Source organism: Grammomys surdaster, unplaced genomic scaffold (genome assembly GCF_004785775.1).
Source record: "Grammomys surdaster isolate TR1022 unplaced genomic scaffold, NIH_TR_1.0 254, whole genome shotgun sequence".
Classification (NCBI taxonomy): Eukaryota; Metazoa; Chordata; class Mammalia; order Rodentia; family Muridae; genus Grammomys; species Grammomys surdaster.
The window spans coordinates 681,210-697,338 of NW_021604695.1; the positions used below are offsets into that span (position 1 = coordinate 681,210).

At 38.8% G+C, this 16,129-nt stretch overlaps 1 protein-coding gene across 10 annotated transcripts in view; it reads left to right on the forward strand.

Moving 5' to 3' along the window:
• The first annotated feature begins 2,808 nt into the window (after positions 1-2,808).
• Positions 2,809-16,129, forward strand: part of Rbm39 (RNA binding motif protein 39) — a 32,992-nt gene continuing 19,671 nt past the window's right edge. For 2 of the 10 annotated variants that reach the window (XM_028775253.1, XM_028775258.1), the window contains exons 1-7: positions 2,809-3,190; positions 3,826-3,889; positions 4,114-4,186; positions 5,681-5,730; positions 10,013-10,207; positions 13,778-13,843; positions 13,941-13,994. Coding sequence is in view for 4 of the 10 variants with exons in the window: in XM_028775249.1 (XP_028631082.1) it covers positions 3,839-3,889; positions 5,681-5,730; positions 10,013-10,207; positions 13,778-13,843; positions 13,941-13,994 (416 nt within the window). In the remaining 6 variants the exon portion in view is untranslated. Of the gene's footprint in view, positions 3,191-3,825; positions 3,890-4,113; positions 4,187-5,680; positions 5,731-6,584; positions 6,640-8,872; positions 8,945-10,012; positions 10,208-13,777; positions 13,844-13,940; positions 13,995-16,129 lie in introns of all 10 variants that reach the window. The other 8 variants (XM_028775249.1, XM_028775251.1, XM_028775256.1 and 5 more) reach the window with 7 other exon arrangements.

Sequence of the window (16,129 nt, forward strand, 5' to 3'; positions counted from 1 at the left end):
TGGCAGAGCCATCCCCCACCCTGGCATCTCGTAGTGCCAGGGCCTGTGCATCTAGCTAGCTGGAGCCCTGGTCAGAGCCGAGGAGCATTGGGAACATGGCAGCTGCCTGGGAACAAGCTGGAGCAGGCGCCATTTTCTAAGTATCTCCCCTATACTTCCTCATGTAGTTGATGAGCTCTAGATGCTGATTCTCAGGATGTGCTACACATCCTGCGCTGTTTCTGTTCCCCACTGTCCCGGATGACCTCGAGGTGAACAGCCAGCAACCTGGTGGCAGGTTAACTACATTGGACCACTTCCTCCATGGAAAGGCCAACGTTTTGTTCTTATTGGAGTAGATACCTATTCTGGTTATGGATTTGCCTTTCCTGCACGAAACGCTTCTGCCAAAACCACCATCTGTGGACTGACAGAATGCCTTATCCATCATCATGGTATTCCACAGCATTGCTTCTGACCAAGGAACTCATTTCACAGCCAGAGACGTGCAACAGTGGGCCCACAGTCATGGAATCCATTGGTCTTACCATGTTCCCCATCATCCTGAAGCAGCTGGTCTGACAGAAAGATGGAATGGCCTTTTGAAGACGCAGTAACAGCACCAATTAGGTGGGAGCAGCATGGAGGGCTGGGGCAGAGTTCTTCAGAAGGCAGTATATGCTTTGAAACAACGATATATGTACAGTTTCTCCCATAGCCAGGATCCATGGATCCAGGAATCAAGGGACAATTGTGAGCCACCATTGGGTGGTGAGAATTGAATCCTGGTGCTCTTGAAGAACAACCAGTGCTCTTCAAAGCTGAGTTTTCTCTCCAGTTCACAGTCTCAACTTTTTAAGAACAAATTGTGTGTGTGAATGTATGTATGTATGTATGTATGTATGCATGTATAGACACGCAGATATATTTAATGTGCATGTGTTTGGCTTGCATGTAGTCTGTGCACCACCTGTATCCTGGATGCCTCTGGAGGCCAGAAGAAGGCATCAGATCTTCTCCAGCTGTAGTTGTATGCTGCCATGTGAGTGTTGGGAATCAAACCTCAGTTCTCTACAGGAGTAGTCAGTGCTCTCACTGCTTTCTCTCCAGTCCCCCTTCTGTCTTTTTCATAGCCTTTCCTGTGTGGCACAGGTTGTCCTTGACTTGTCAGCCCAGGACAGGACTATTAATTAAGGCCAGCTGTAGAGAGAAAGAAGACAGAGAGGGGCTTGGTCTGACTTTAGTTAGGCAAGACCATGTTTATTCAGGGTGAAGGGGCATCTCTGTTACCCTTCCCCCGTATGGTCAAAATCCCTATAGAAGAAGATGGGGTGTAGCTCCTTATAGGGGCTGAAAAGTTTCAGTAGTCCACAAGGGATGTTGGAAAGTCTAATCTTTCAGCAGGAAACTATCAGTGATTTCAGGCAATGTGCTACATCTGAGAGAGAAATCCATATCATCTAATTTTATTATTACTATTATTTCTTTTTGAGATAGGGTCTCACTACCTAGTTCTGGCTAGCCTGGAACTCCTCATACAGACTAGGCTGACCTCAAATTCACAGAGATCCCCCTGCTTCTGTTTTCTGCGTGCTAGAACTATAGATAGGCTCTACCAGGGATGCTAGAAAAGCCAGCTGCCAACTGTTATTACAGCTCCAAGCAGTTTCCGAGTCATTCCACTTGATCTTGCTACTCCTCACGAGCATTCATACATTCCATGGAGAGCCCACCTGGAAAGACATCCCCTGCTAAATCTGGGAATTCGTTAGTGAACATATGCAACCTTGGTTAGTGTCAAGCTTATCCTTGGTACTAATTATAATACCACCCCTTGAGGAGGAAATGGAATATATGGAGAACTTAATTTACGTGCCCAAGGTCACTCAGTGTTGGAGCAGCAACACCAACCAAGGTGTGACATTTTGAATCTTTTATGCTCTCAATTATTAAGCTGCTGATGAGGTTTCAAGACTGGTTTGATATTTAATTTTATCTGAAAACGTTTTTTATTATGTGAAAGGGAAAAAAATCTTCCAATGATCTCTCAGCTTCTCTGCCACAGAATTAAACACTCCCAAATACACAAAAGGCCAACAAAATCCAATAAAAATAAACAAAAGCGGTAAATTTACACGTAGACAATCAAAATCCTAGGGCAATGCTAGGGTATCTTTTAAAGTAAAAAATAGTCCCGATACATAGCCCGACTAAATTCAGGAGTTAGAAAACTACACACTGCGGTTTCTTCCCACCTTGTCCACTGCCTCCGGTTTCAAAGGGTGTTTCTAAAGCTTCACCATCGAGACCGCATCTAACTGGTGACACCAAATGACAAGAAAATCCTATTTTTTTATTCCCATTCCCCTATGAACAGATCATTCGTGTCTGCATGCGTTTTCATCATCGGTGAATCTGGACACGAATGTCTTACCCTACAGCCATATGTACTATAATAGGTTGCCTTATGGCGACCTTGACAGCCATCTGCGTGGGAGGGCGGGTGTTGGGGGCGGGGGTCGGTCGGCTCCGAGAGGGGAAACCTTCACACCCAGTGAGGACATGACACCAGCCGGGATGACAGCAATGACCCACTCAGCAAGGCACTCTTCCAAAGATTGACAGTCAGTGCACCAACTGTCTCTGCCCTGCAGACGGCGTAGCCTCGCGAGATTTGGGTGCCTATCTGGAGGGGGAGTCCGAGAAGCCTTTCCGAATTGGGGGAAGGGAGGATGGGATCATCTGTGGCGCAATCATTGCACGAGATTGGGCCACGGTCGCTGAAGCCGTAGTGAGATCTCGCGATATTTAGTGCTTTCCAGGCTGGAACACTGGGCAGTTTCTCGCGAGAGCCCGTGCTGAGGCTCCGGGAGACCCCGGGTGTTTGTGTGTGTGTATGTGTTGGTGAATGTGAGTACGGAGGAGCAGCGGCCGCCATTTCAGGGAGCTAGTCGACGCTGTCGCAGGGGTGGATCCTGAGCTGCCGAAGCCGCTGCCCTGCTCTCCGTCGCGGGCTCCTTTAATCCCATTGTTTCTTTTAGATTCGCTTGGGCCTAGACGCCCTCGGGGCCCGATATTCGGGTTGGGCGGTACCGCGGCCTGGGCCTAGTGGCTTAACAGTAGCAACAGCGGCGGCGGCGGCGGCGGCGGCGGCGGCGGCAGCGGCAGCCGACTTCCCGAGTCGAGCACAGGCGCGCGAAAACCCGCACAGGTATAGGGCGTCGCGGAGTGCGAGTCGTGGTCAGGCTGCCTTAGGTCGGGTGGTCGGAGATGCCGAGGCTTTTAGACGCTTTTATCAGCGCGCAGAGGGGGAGGGGGCCTTTCGGGAAGCTTGGTCACCTCTCCCTGGCTGTGCCCTTCATTTCTGGCAAGGGCATTGTGGAGATTTTCGTAGTGACAAGGAACTTCGTGGGGACCTCGGGCAGATAAAGATCTGTCCTTTGGAGGCCGGGGCTGGTCGCGACCTCCCAACATGGCGCCTGTCGAACGCTACCTTGGTACACAACCCCTCCCAGCAGAGGGAGTTTCCCTCTGCCGCTAAAATGGCAGCGCGGGTTTTGTGCTAAAGGAAGCGCTCTGGTTCCTATTCTCAGGTCCGGTTTTAGCGGTTCCTGGGCGGGTTTTTGAAATCAGACATTGAATTCTGCTCCTGTGTTAGATGAAAGAAACATACCGCATTTACTTAGCCAAGTCAGCCTTGTGTGTTGTGCATCGCACAATTTTAGCCATCGTAGTGCTTGTAAAGAATTTTTCTCAGGCTTTGAGTATTTAGGTCAAGGAGATTTTTTTTTTAAAAAATGAGAATTGCAGGTTGTTTACTTACAGGACTGTCTTGTTCTTCCCCAGGCGAGTAGAGAAAATGGCAGACGATATTGATATTGAAGCAATGCTTGAGGCCCCTTACAAGAAGGTGAGAAAACATGCTAGTGAGCTTTAATATATTTCTTAATTTAGCATTATTCACGAAACTACTGCTGAAATGTAAACTAACCTTCCCGGAGCCCTCTTGATTATCTTATCAGAGATGCATTACGTGTAACTTACAAAAGTAAATATATGCTATTGATGTAATAATATTGTGCAGTAGTTTCACTTCAGCGTGATGAATAAATGCCCATCTATCTCTCTTTGTAGACTTGCCTAACGATATCTCACCTCTACTCCCATGAATTCACCTTTGATTCCAGTGTGAACTGTCAATCATAAGGTAGTAATTGAGTGACTTATCGCTGTACCGTGGTCCCCTAGGTAAAATGACTCAACTAAGAATTACCAGCTCCAGTTTGGTATAGCAAAAAGGTGAATGTAGTGGTTTGGGAAAATTGCAGGGGTCCAAGAATAATAAATTACAACCAGTCTCTGGCAAGTAAATCTTACAAGTCTTGAAAGAAGAAATGGGTGAGATTTAAAATTTATTTTATATAAATAGATATAAGGCTGGTAATAGTGAACCTTAAAACAGGCAGGTATTGATCTGCTTTTCAGTTAATAATTACTAAGATTCTTGGATCCCTGAATAGAAAGTAACAAAAAAAAGAAAAGGAAAAAAAAAAACAAGAAAAAGAAGAAAGAAAAGAAAAAAGGCAAGAGACAGTATCACAGCTTAGAGTCACTTGATGACTGTTTTACTGTTCTCCATAGTATTTTGTTTTTAATTAGGCCCTGCCATAGTTTTTCACACTAAAAACTAGAAAGGAAGTATTTTGGCTAGTAATACAATATGACCCATTTCGGTATCACAGTAAAAGTAAGCACTCTTCATTCTTTGACCAGTTGGTGGTGAAAATAGCAGTGTGCATGCATGCATTATCACTGGTGTCACAACCTTAAGCCTTGTAACTTAGATATCCTACTATTGGTGATGTGTTCAAACTGTGAAAGAAACATTGCGCTTAAACCGTTTAAAAATAATACGTTTGTCTTGGAGTGTAGCAGGACCATGTGGTGCCTTTTGGATGAATTCTGATAGCTTTAAGTAGTGTAATTTTGCAATGCTAGACTCTTGAAGCCATACGTTCTGCTTTAATGTTTCTTGTAGTTTAACTTGGCTGTAATTCCATGTAAACAGGTATGGAAGTAGGAAGTGTTTAGGCTGGACTGGTGGATTATTAATGAACTTTTCTTGGGTTCTTGGGAGTCAACATTACTAAAGCAGTGTGAATCCCTGTTTGCTTCAGGGCGAGATGTGTGACAGAGGTGGCATCAAGCTCTTACAGTCCCAACCCTCCAACGGAAATGGGCGAAGATCTCAGGAATGGCATCGGTCACAGGAAATCGATAGTGGCTGGCTGCTAGCATGGCCACTTGGGGCTTAGGCAGAAATAGAGCCATGGTACCGACAAAAGGGACAATAGCACATGGACTAAAACTCAAAATGACTTCATGTTTCATAGAAATCTTTAACCACTTCAACATTGTAATTCTGGATGACTTTATTTAATATCTAAACAATAAGAAAGTAAAATATAACATGTTAAATGTGGAAAGATTTTAATTTTTTGTTTCTTGATGACTTAATTATTAGCAACAAAGTGGTTAAACGTATACCATCTAAATTTTTTTATAGCCTTCCATGTTAAACTAAATAAGTAATTAGTTTTAAAATTGTTTTGTATTTTCTTATTCCTATTCCCTTTACCCTTTGACAACTTGAAATGTTACCACTTCGTCCTCATGATGTTCTTCTATCAACCTTGCTTAGGATGAGAACAAGTTGAACAGTGCTAACGGCCATGAAGAACGTAGCAAAAAGTAAGTTTGACTAAGGAACCTGGGGGGGGTGGGAACTAACCTTGTGGAAATCTGTTCTTCGGGTAAAGCATCAGACTATGGTTTTCTTCGTCTTTTAGAAAACTGCTTATAACATTTGAGATGAGAAAGTCCTTCAGGATATAATGCCGTGGGCTTTGTGGTATATAGACTTCAGGCTATGGTTCCAAAGACCTTCTGGACACTTTGCTCTCCAAACTCCCATGATTCTCTTGAGTTCTATAATGCTTTAAATTTGGTAACTGGCTTTGGAGATGTTATGAGAGGAATCATTGAGATAGAAGATGTTATAGAAAAAAAATGCCAAGGAAATGGAAAGTACTGCTTACCTTCATTCACAAAAGGAATCAGCTATCAGTTGTTTCCGTTTCTTGCTGCTTAAAGGCCCTTTTGATAGTAATGAAGTATACTTAATAGTTTTGATGGGATTTTTTTTCTTTGTTTCTTTTCTTGGGCCTTTTTATCTCTAGTGTATCCAAGTAGACCATTAAGAGTATGTAATATAATTGAGAGATAGATGACTAAGTTGAAATAAGAACTTGATGCTACAGATTTAGTACAGAATACAGTATACAAAAAAAGGTATATTAACAGTTGAAACAGGATCCAATTAATAAGGTTGGAGGCTGCGGCTGTTGTGAAATACGATTCATCTCCAAGATTAGTAACTCTTCACATGATAGTGGTCATGTTAGTACATCAAGATGTCCTAGCCTATGTTTATAATGCCATACTAAAACATTTTGTCATATCATGACCACGTAATACTTAATTAAAAAAACAATGATAAAATAGCCACTTATTTGATTCTTTTTGGCTCTTTTCCTCCTCCTAAGAGCTCAAAGTGCTTCATAATAACTACCTCAGTCCTCCTCACAACAACTTTGTTAGGTAGGTTGATATAATTTCATAAAATAGATGAGAAAATTGTTTGATGTGGGTTATTTAGGTTTTGCTAAGCCAAGGTTTTATAATCTTAATGTGGTAAGGAATTAACGTGGGTTGGGCGTTGTGGTTCAGGCGTATAATTTTCTCACTTAAGATGAGGCAAGATGATCAAAATTCCAGCTGGATTTCTTAGATCAAGATGTTAAGAGAGAAGGTCTAATTCATTGAAGTTTTTTTTTCCTTGTACAAGCTTAGGTGGGAGTCAATAATAGTTTCTTACTAAAGGGGATTTGGATAATAGTTGACAGGGTTCATAGTGTGCATTTTCAGTCTTTTCTGAATTGAGTTTCCTAAAGTTTCAGTTTCATAATTTTATAGCCGAAAGAAAACCCAGGGACAGGTATCTACCAGTTTATAAAAATTACTCATTTTTAGACTCTGGCCTAGTGACTTAGAAAAGATTTTTATCTTAAATTCAAAAGGATGAGGATAAACTTGAATGGAAATTCTGCACTATTTTCTAACTTCACTTATTCTCACTAATCTCTTCAGATTGTACTCCTAATCCTGTATCTAAACTCTTGAAAGATCACCAAGCTTTTTATGAGGAATTAGAGCATTAAATGCTCAATGAAATAAGTGTTCTGCTGTAGAGTCAGTTGGGTAATTTAATATGAAACTTTTATTCTGAGCTTTCCTACATACTTCGTTTAGTAATATCTTTAAAATGTTCAAAATACTTCTGTCTGACTTAAGTTACAGCTGATTTAAATTAGGTGATTGCTTAAATTAGTTACAAAGTTTTTAATCTGGTGATCTGAAGGAAAATGTCATTATGTAATGAACATAATGTAAAAGATAGATAGATGGATAGATGAGACAAAACAAACATCTGCTCTTGCTTTAAGGTAATTTATGTTAACCTAAGGTAGATGTCATTTTGGTGTGGTTCATGCTAATACTGTTGAATTAAAAGCCATTGAATGTTGGAGATAACTATTGCTGTTAAGGTAGTAAGAATAGGAAACTACATTCTGACAAAGTTAGCTAAGTATATAAACTAAAAAACTAATTGTCATTTATTACACACTGTATTGTATCCCAGTAGTAAAGGAATCAAAGTTTAATGTAACAACCTTTTAGCCTATTTTCTGAAGAGTTTAAAATTTTAACACTGAGTTTGTCAAGGCCTCCAATACGCTCTGAGGTATCTGAGGTTACTAACCTCATGGAAGTATTTGTTACTGTAACCAGTTTTGCAGTCTCAAATCAAACTTCATTTTGTTAAGTCTTTAAAGAATCAGAAAAGAATAACAGTAAAATGGCACAGTTAAAAATATATTGGATACTGTGGTGTCGATTATCAAATTTTGGAATAAATGACTTTTCTATTTTTTTTCTTATTTTCCAGAATACTTTGCATTTAAAATTTAGATCTTCTTACATGGAAGAGGTCAAATCCAGTTATAGCAAAACACCTTTACAGCAGAGGCCATATAACCAAAAAGTCCAAAGGCCCAGTGGACCATTTACTTCAATGATGTTCAGTACAAAATTCCACTGCCACTAAAGACTTGGGAAAGTCCCATTTAAGTTGTAACAGGATTTGACTATTAGCATGGAATTTATGACCATTTCTTTAGTTGAAAAAATGTTTTCTAATGCTGTAATTTGTTCTAGAGAAGTACGTTGGTTTCTTGTAACAATCTTGTCTGGGCTTTTTTGTAGAAGATAGTATTTTCTGGATAATTGATGTTGTCTATTTACCTATCTTGGGTTGCCTTCAGATGTGGGTGGGCATTTGCTTGTGAAAAGTCTAGCAAGAAGATGTTGAGTTAAAATTCTGGTTTTTTTGTTTTTGTTTGTTTAGCTTTTGGAAGAATAAGATTGGGGGCCTATGAAATGTAAATATAGGCAGATCGACTCTGCTATGGGCCACATTTAAGCAGAGCAACAATTACTATCCTTTTTTTTCTGGGGAATGGAATTAATTGTAACCTTATCCCCTAATTTGAAGTAATATAGGTAGGACTTATGGTTTTAGCCATCTTAGAATTCTTTAGTCCTAAGAAGTGGTGTCAGGGTTTGAAACATCAAAGTTGGAATGTTAATTGTTGCCCTTCCTGAGCATTGGAGTTGCTTTTACTACTACATAAATAATGAGTGTAGCCTAATTTTCTGTCATGTGCTACCTAGCATATTTCTGACAGTCAGGTGGATTATCTTGAAATTTTAGACAAAGTTTCTGCCTCCTTGGAAAGCTCTACATCTCCTTGTGATTGGAGTGTGGGTTTCAAGATTCCAGAAGGTGGGTGTCTTCATTTTCTATTTTCAATGCACTCTAAGATGACCTGCTTACAGGTTCTCTGAGGCACACCTCAGTTGTTCTTGTGCTAATTTTGCTTTGATACAAATTAAATAGCTCATTAATTTTCCTAATGATGTAGAGATGTCAAAATGTTCAGATCTCGGACCACTTACAAATGGACATTTTGGTGGAGTAAACTTATTTTGAAATGTCTTTCAATTTACATTCAAATATCTGAAGGCACCTCTAATTTGGGTGATGACAGAGGTACAGATTTCAAGGTTTAATTGTTAATGTGAAAAACTGTGAAGAACCCAGAAATGAGTGGAAAGATAACTGACTGGCTTTTTTTTTTTTTTTACTTTCCAAGGAAGGTCAAATTGTTTTAATTGCATCCAACAGGCTTAAATAAACAAGCTTAAAAAGGGCAATTTCTATTTTGTTATAGCTTTAAGTGGTTACAGTAAAATCTCGGGTTGTGAAAGTGTATTTTACTGCATTCTTAGGATCCTTTATTGTAATTTTGCCCATAAAAAGCAAAACATACATATATTTATATATTGTGTTTTGAAAAGTATAAAACATTCTTACATGTATACTGTATCAAATTTGACTATAAATTTTTAATGAAAAAATTTTATATGACAATTACTATTTCTTGATTGTGAACATGCTGTAACTTAATCTATAGCCTGTACCATGATATGAATTGGTCTGTTATGTGAATGGCAGTTAAACTTGAAGTTTTTTAAAAGTTCAGGCTTGGTTTTCTACTTACCAGCAAGTCCTGTTTTCTTCTTTCAAGCGGTAGCTGCCTCAGGAGATCATTGAGAATTCTTCCTCTTAATCCTGTCTCTCAATTCTTTTAACTATCTTCAGTTAACATGAAGGAAAGGTTGGGGAGTTAAGTCCCATACTTAGGAACTGTTTTCCCTAAAGTATGATTTTTGTACCATTGAACAGTGGTAAAAATACATTAACAAAAAAATAAACATTTTGACCATAAAAGGAAGTGTATAATTGGTTGCTATTTAAACCAGCATGTAATGGTACTTTTTCCCCCCTCAGGAGAAAAAAAAGCAAGAGCAGAAGTCGTAGTCATGAGAGAAAAAGAAGCAAAAGTAAAGAACGGAAACGAAGTAGAGATAGAGAAAGGAAAAAGAGCAAAAGCCGAGAGCGGAAACGAAGTAGAAGCAAAGAACGGAGACGAAGCCGCTCACGAAGTCGAGATAGAAGATTCCGAGGCCGCTACAGAAGTCCCTAGTATGTAATTGTTATTAAGACTGCTGTTTCATGTGTTTAGATAGCAGTTTAACTGGAGGAATAGGAATAGATAAATCCATAATTAAATTAAGGATAACAACATTGAAGCTAGTAAGGAAAGAAAATGTAGTATGTGGACTCCTATATAAAATTTACAATCTACCAGACTTAGCAGCTGTTTTTCTTCACAAGCTAGAAGTTGTACAACAGTCCAAATTAAAATAAAGCACTCGAGTGCTTGATATAGCCTAAAGTTGGTGAACTGTAAAGTACAGGTAGATAAATTAGTTACAAGAAAATGTTGTGTGTAGCTCAAATTTTTTATGCTTCGGGCTCATTACTCCTGTTATTTCTTTCTTTTCTTTTTTTTTTTTTTCAAGACGGTTTCTCTGTGTAGTTCTGGCTGTCCTGGAACTCACTCTGAAGACCAGGCTGGCCTCGAACTCAGAAATCCGCCTGCCTCTGCCTCCCAAGTGCTGGGATTAAAGGCGTGCACCGCCACCACCCCGAAAATTTTTTTTTTAAAATCTGTATTAACAGCTTTGGAAAGAAACTGTGTTTCTAGCCCAGTAGTGGTGGCACCCGCCTTTAATCCCAGCACTTGTGAGGCGGAGGCAGGCGGAGTCAGGCAGATTTCTGAGTTCCAGGACAGCCAAGGCTACACAGAGAAACCCAAAAAAAGAAAAAGAAAGAAACTGCATTTCTAAGCAAGGATTAAAACAAGCATGAATCTTCTTTGATGTTTAAGTCCTTAATTCTTTACTAAGCACACCTTTTAAAACCACTTTTTAAAGTATCTGTGCTTGTTAGATTTCAGCTAGTCCAAAAGCATTGGACATTCCGCCCCCCCACCCCCCCCGGCCAGGGAAGGGGTTAATGGGTTACAGGAGGCATTTGTGAGCTTATGGATATGTGGATACTGGGAACTGAACTTGGGGACATTATGAAAGCTTTATTTCCCTTAATATGTTTAATTTATAGGATGTAAGTAGTTTAGAATTGAATTTAAAGATGGTCAACTGAATAAGCCTCTGTGCTTTGGTTGAGGAATAAACTTGGACATAATAATAAAGAATGTCAACAATATGCCTATTAGATACTGCTATAATGTGAAAATATTTTGGATCCTGGATAATTTTTATTGTATAGTGTGTGTATCTGAGTCTGGATGCCCCTCTGTTTTTTTATGTTTATATTAGTTTATATCATAGTCTTCATGCTATTTTTATTGTTTTTCTTGCCCTGGTTTGCTGAGGACCAAACCTAGGGCAAGTGCTCTACCACTGAGCAAAAATTCTGAATATATTAGACATTTTTTCTTCTTCTTCTTTTTTTTTTTTTTTGGTTTTTCTAAAGGTTTATCCTTTAAGACTGTAAATTTTCTTACTGGGGTGAACTAAATAGGGGACAGATAGGTTTAAAAATCGGAATACTATTTTTGAGAAGCTATTATTTATGTCTGCTTTTTACTCAAGTCTGACTTAATTTAAATACTTCTTGTTTTGGTTTGAATTGAAGTTTGTGGTGGCTATTAGCTATACGGTTTTATAACCAAAGGAGAAGTACAGTAGGGCTGGCAGAGGCACATCTTTGTGAATTTAAGGCCAGCCTGGTTTACAGAGCACATTTCCAAGCCTGCTAAGTTCCAGCCCACATTGATCTACAATGTGAATTGTAAGCAAAGTCAGGCATATATATACCCTATAAAAAAGAAAAAAGTTTGTTTTAAAGTCTGAGTTAGAAGGGACAGAAGAGTTTTATTTGAAACAACTTGATTATAAGTTGGCATAGTTTTTCTTTTCTTTTTTCTTTTTTTTTTTTTTTTGAGACAGGGTTTCTCTGTAACCCTGGCTGTCCTGGAACTCACTCTGTAGACCAGGCTGGCCACGAACTCAGAAATCCGCCTGCCTCTGCCTCCGCCTCCCAAGTGCTGGGATTAAAGGTGTGCTCCACCACCACCCGGCAGCATAGTTTTTCTTAAAACTAAATGTAAATAACAAATCTTTTAACATCTTTATTTTACTGAGCCTAATTAAAGGACCCTCATAGTTCTTTAATACAGATTTTTTTAAAACATTTTTTTCTGATTATTTGTGTATGTGAGTGCTTAATTTCCATGTGTTCCTATATGACAGAAAAATTATCAGATCCTATTATTGAAGGACAAGCCAATTGGTTGCTGGGAATTGAACTCAGAACCTTTGCAAGAGCAACTAATACTCTACTGAGCCAATCCTCTTTAATGACGATGATTGAATACTATAGGACATATCTTATGTATGAGCCTTTAAGTAAGCTTTATCTTTAAAAAGGGACAAACGTTATTTATATTATGATTGAGTTACTGTGAACCCCTCTTTTATCATGTTTTGCAATATTGGTGTTGGGCTATGGGACAGGTGTATTCCAGAACTGAAAGTTGTCTTTGCATCATAAAAGTCTTAATTTTTTTCCTTAGTGAACTAATGTTGAATTTTTATTATATCTTCTATAATAATATAGTACCATGAATATTCTGATAATTCCGATTAAGAATTGCTACATGGAAACTGGGCAAGGTGGCACTCACATTTGATTCCAGCACTAGTCAGACAGGATCTTTGTGAGTTTCAGGCCAATTGGAAGATACAGTAAGAACCTGTGTTAAAAGACAAAAGAGCTCTGTGCTTATCATAGGTAGAATGCACCTTTAATCTGAGTAAAGGCAGAGTCAGGTGGAATCTCTGACTGTGGTCTATCTTTAGTGAGTTCCATAGCAACCAGGTCTGTACCCTGCCTTGAGAAGGGGGAAGGAGTGAGGGGGAGTGAAGAAAAAGATGAGTAAGGGGGTACAGGCAGTAACTCAGCACTGGAATCTCAGGTTGAGTCAGGAGAAACAAGAGTTCATGATCACTCTTTGCTAAATAGTGAGTTCAAGAGTTATCTGAGGGGCTGGAGAGATGGCTCAGCAGTTAAGAGCATGGGCTGCTCTTCCAGAGGTCTTGAGTTCAATACCCAGCAACCACATGGTGGCTCAAGATAATCTGTAATGGAATCTGGTGCCCTCTTCTGGTGTGTCTGAAGGCCGCTATGGTGTACCCATATACATAAAATAAATAATTAAAAAAAAAGTTACCTGAATTTCATGACCCTGTGTCAAAAGTTGTTGAATAAAAATGTATAGTGTGTACATGTTAAGTGCATACTTTTTAAAGAATTATATATAAACCAATATTGGGATGAGAGTACAGAGGTAATTGTTTTTACCCTATTTGTATTTTTAAAGACTCATGTTCATGATTATATGATTGAAAATAGATGTGATGAGTTTTTTTTTTTTTTTAAGAACCAAAAAATTTTGAGGCTGTAACTTTAGTTCTTGGCACCTTGAACCTGGTCCAGGATAGAAAAACAAGGGCTACAGGTCTGGGATAAAGTTATGATTTTTCTAAGTTCTGTTGTTTCCTCTATATAATTGAGGTAGAAAAGAAGCAGCCTAAACAGTATTTGACTTGTTGGGGAGCCCATGAACTTGATGTTAGCAACACACCCTAAACCTGTAACTAGTGTAATTTTGTGTTTTCTTTTTAGCTCCGGACCAAAATTTAACAGTGCCATCCGAGGAAAGATTGGGTTGCCTCATAGCATCAAATTAAGGTTTTTAAACATACTTCTGAATTGTTTAAATTGTATTTCAAGAAACTAATGTGATTGTACCTGTTTGGTTAACTTGTGAAATTTTTTAACCTTGCAGCAGAAGACGATCCCGAAGCAAAAGTCCATTCAGGAAAGACAAGAGCCCTGTGAGGTAACTGTTGGCTCCCCCGTCCCCCCAACTTTTCTGCAAACAAAAAAAAAACTTCTTAAATTTATATAATGAAAATAATCATGTTAAGTCTTTAAATTCCTTTTTGAGTATTTGTACCGTGATTATGTACAGTGATATTGTACAGTGATTATGAACTTTCAGTAGCTTGGTCCTCATATAATCTTTAATATTATTTGAAAGTGCAGATATTATAGATCATCTTTTTCTGTATTTACACAAAGAGGTTTGTCATGGCAGTTGCCCTGATGATTTTAAGTAGGCTTCATTTCATATGGAATTTTTTTTTATATGAGTACACTGTTGATGTCTTCCAACACACCAGAAGAGAGGATCAAATCCCATTATAGATGATTGTGAGCCACCATGTTTTTGCTGGGACTTGAACTCAGGACCTCTGGAAGAGCAATTAGTGCTCTTAACCGATCTCTCCAGCCTTCATGGAATTCTTAAGTAGTAACATTTGAATAGCTCTTGTAGTAAAATAAAGTAACAATCATAAGTTTTACTACTTTAGCATGGTTGCATGAAAAAGTACATTTCACCTTATATATCTTATATGATTGAATGGTTAAATATATTCATGAAGTTTCTTAAATTATTTCCTCAATAAGTTTCCAACTGTATAATGCAGAGTGCTTCAGAGCACATTTTAACTTTTGGTATCATGCTTCACTAACATGGTTGACCTTAAGTAGAATACTTTAAATTTATTTTCATTATTTTTTTGAAGGTTTATTATTTTATGTATATGAGTACACTGTAGCTAACTTCATGCACACGAGAAGAAAGCATCAGATCCCATTATAGATGGATGAGAGACACGATGTGGTTGCTGGGAATTGAACTCAGGACCTCAGGAAGAGCATCTCCATCTCAGCCCAATTAATTAATTTTTGGGGGGCAAGGTACACCTTTTTAGCCATAGGTAACTTGAAACATTCTGTTTGGCCCAGTCCTTCAGTTCTACTTGCCTGTGCCACTTTAGTGCTGGGATAACAGTGTGTGCCACTGTGCCCAACTTATATTTTTTTTAAAAGGAGTGTTTGTTTCCAGGAATATTTATGAAGGATATCATGCCGGGTGCCCTCCAAGCCCGTAAGAAGGGTTAGATTTCCTGGAACTGGAGTACAGATAGTTCTGAGCTTCGTTAGGTTGCTGAGAACTGAGAACGATAGATTTTGGTAAGGGTAGCCAGTCTTCTAGTTGTTAAACTTGTTATGGGATGTATTCTAATCTTAAAATTTTTGGATTAGATAAAATCTTACATGTTTATGAAATTGGAACAAATACTGATTTATTGTGAACATTTGGTTTACTTGTAAGAAAATCCTCAGTCTCTGAATCTGTGTTTTTTTATAGCTTATTGGATTTACAAAAAAAATTCTCTACTGACTTCTCTGATCTATCTTTTTTTGTTTCTAAGAAGTATAAGAACTTTTTTTTTGTTTCTAAGAAGTTTCTAGTAGTATATAGAATATGACCATGTTTCTATTATACATATATTACTTAAAAGATTTTCTTTAATTGTTTTGCTTTTTGTTTCTTTGTTTTTTGAGATATGGTTTCTCTGTGTAGCCCTGGCTGTCCTGGAACTCACTCTGTAGACCAGGCTGGCCACGCACTCAGAAATCCGCCTGCCTCTGCCTCCCAAGTGCTGGGATTAAAGGCGTGCGTCACCACCGCCCGGCTGATTTTACTGTTTTTTTTTGTTTTTTTTTTTTTTTAAAGATTTATTTATTTATTATATATGAATACACTGTAGCTGTCTTCAGACACACCAGAAGAGGGCATCAGATCTCATTACAGATGGCTGTGAGCCACCATGTGGTTGCTGGGATTTGAACTCAGGATCTCTGGAAGTTCAGTCAGTGCTCTTAACCACTGAGCCATCTCTCCAGCCCTGATTTTACTGTTTTAAGTAATGTATTTGGGTGTGAGCTTAGGTGTCCTAAGGGACAAGAGTTATTAACACTAAGGAGTTACAGGTGGTTGTGAGTCACCCAACATGGTACTGCAAACTGAAGTCAGGTCATCTGGAAGAGCAATATATGGCCCTTAGGTGCTGATATCTATTAACAATGAGTAATGTTAATAGATCAATTTTTTTGTGAAAA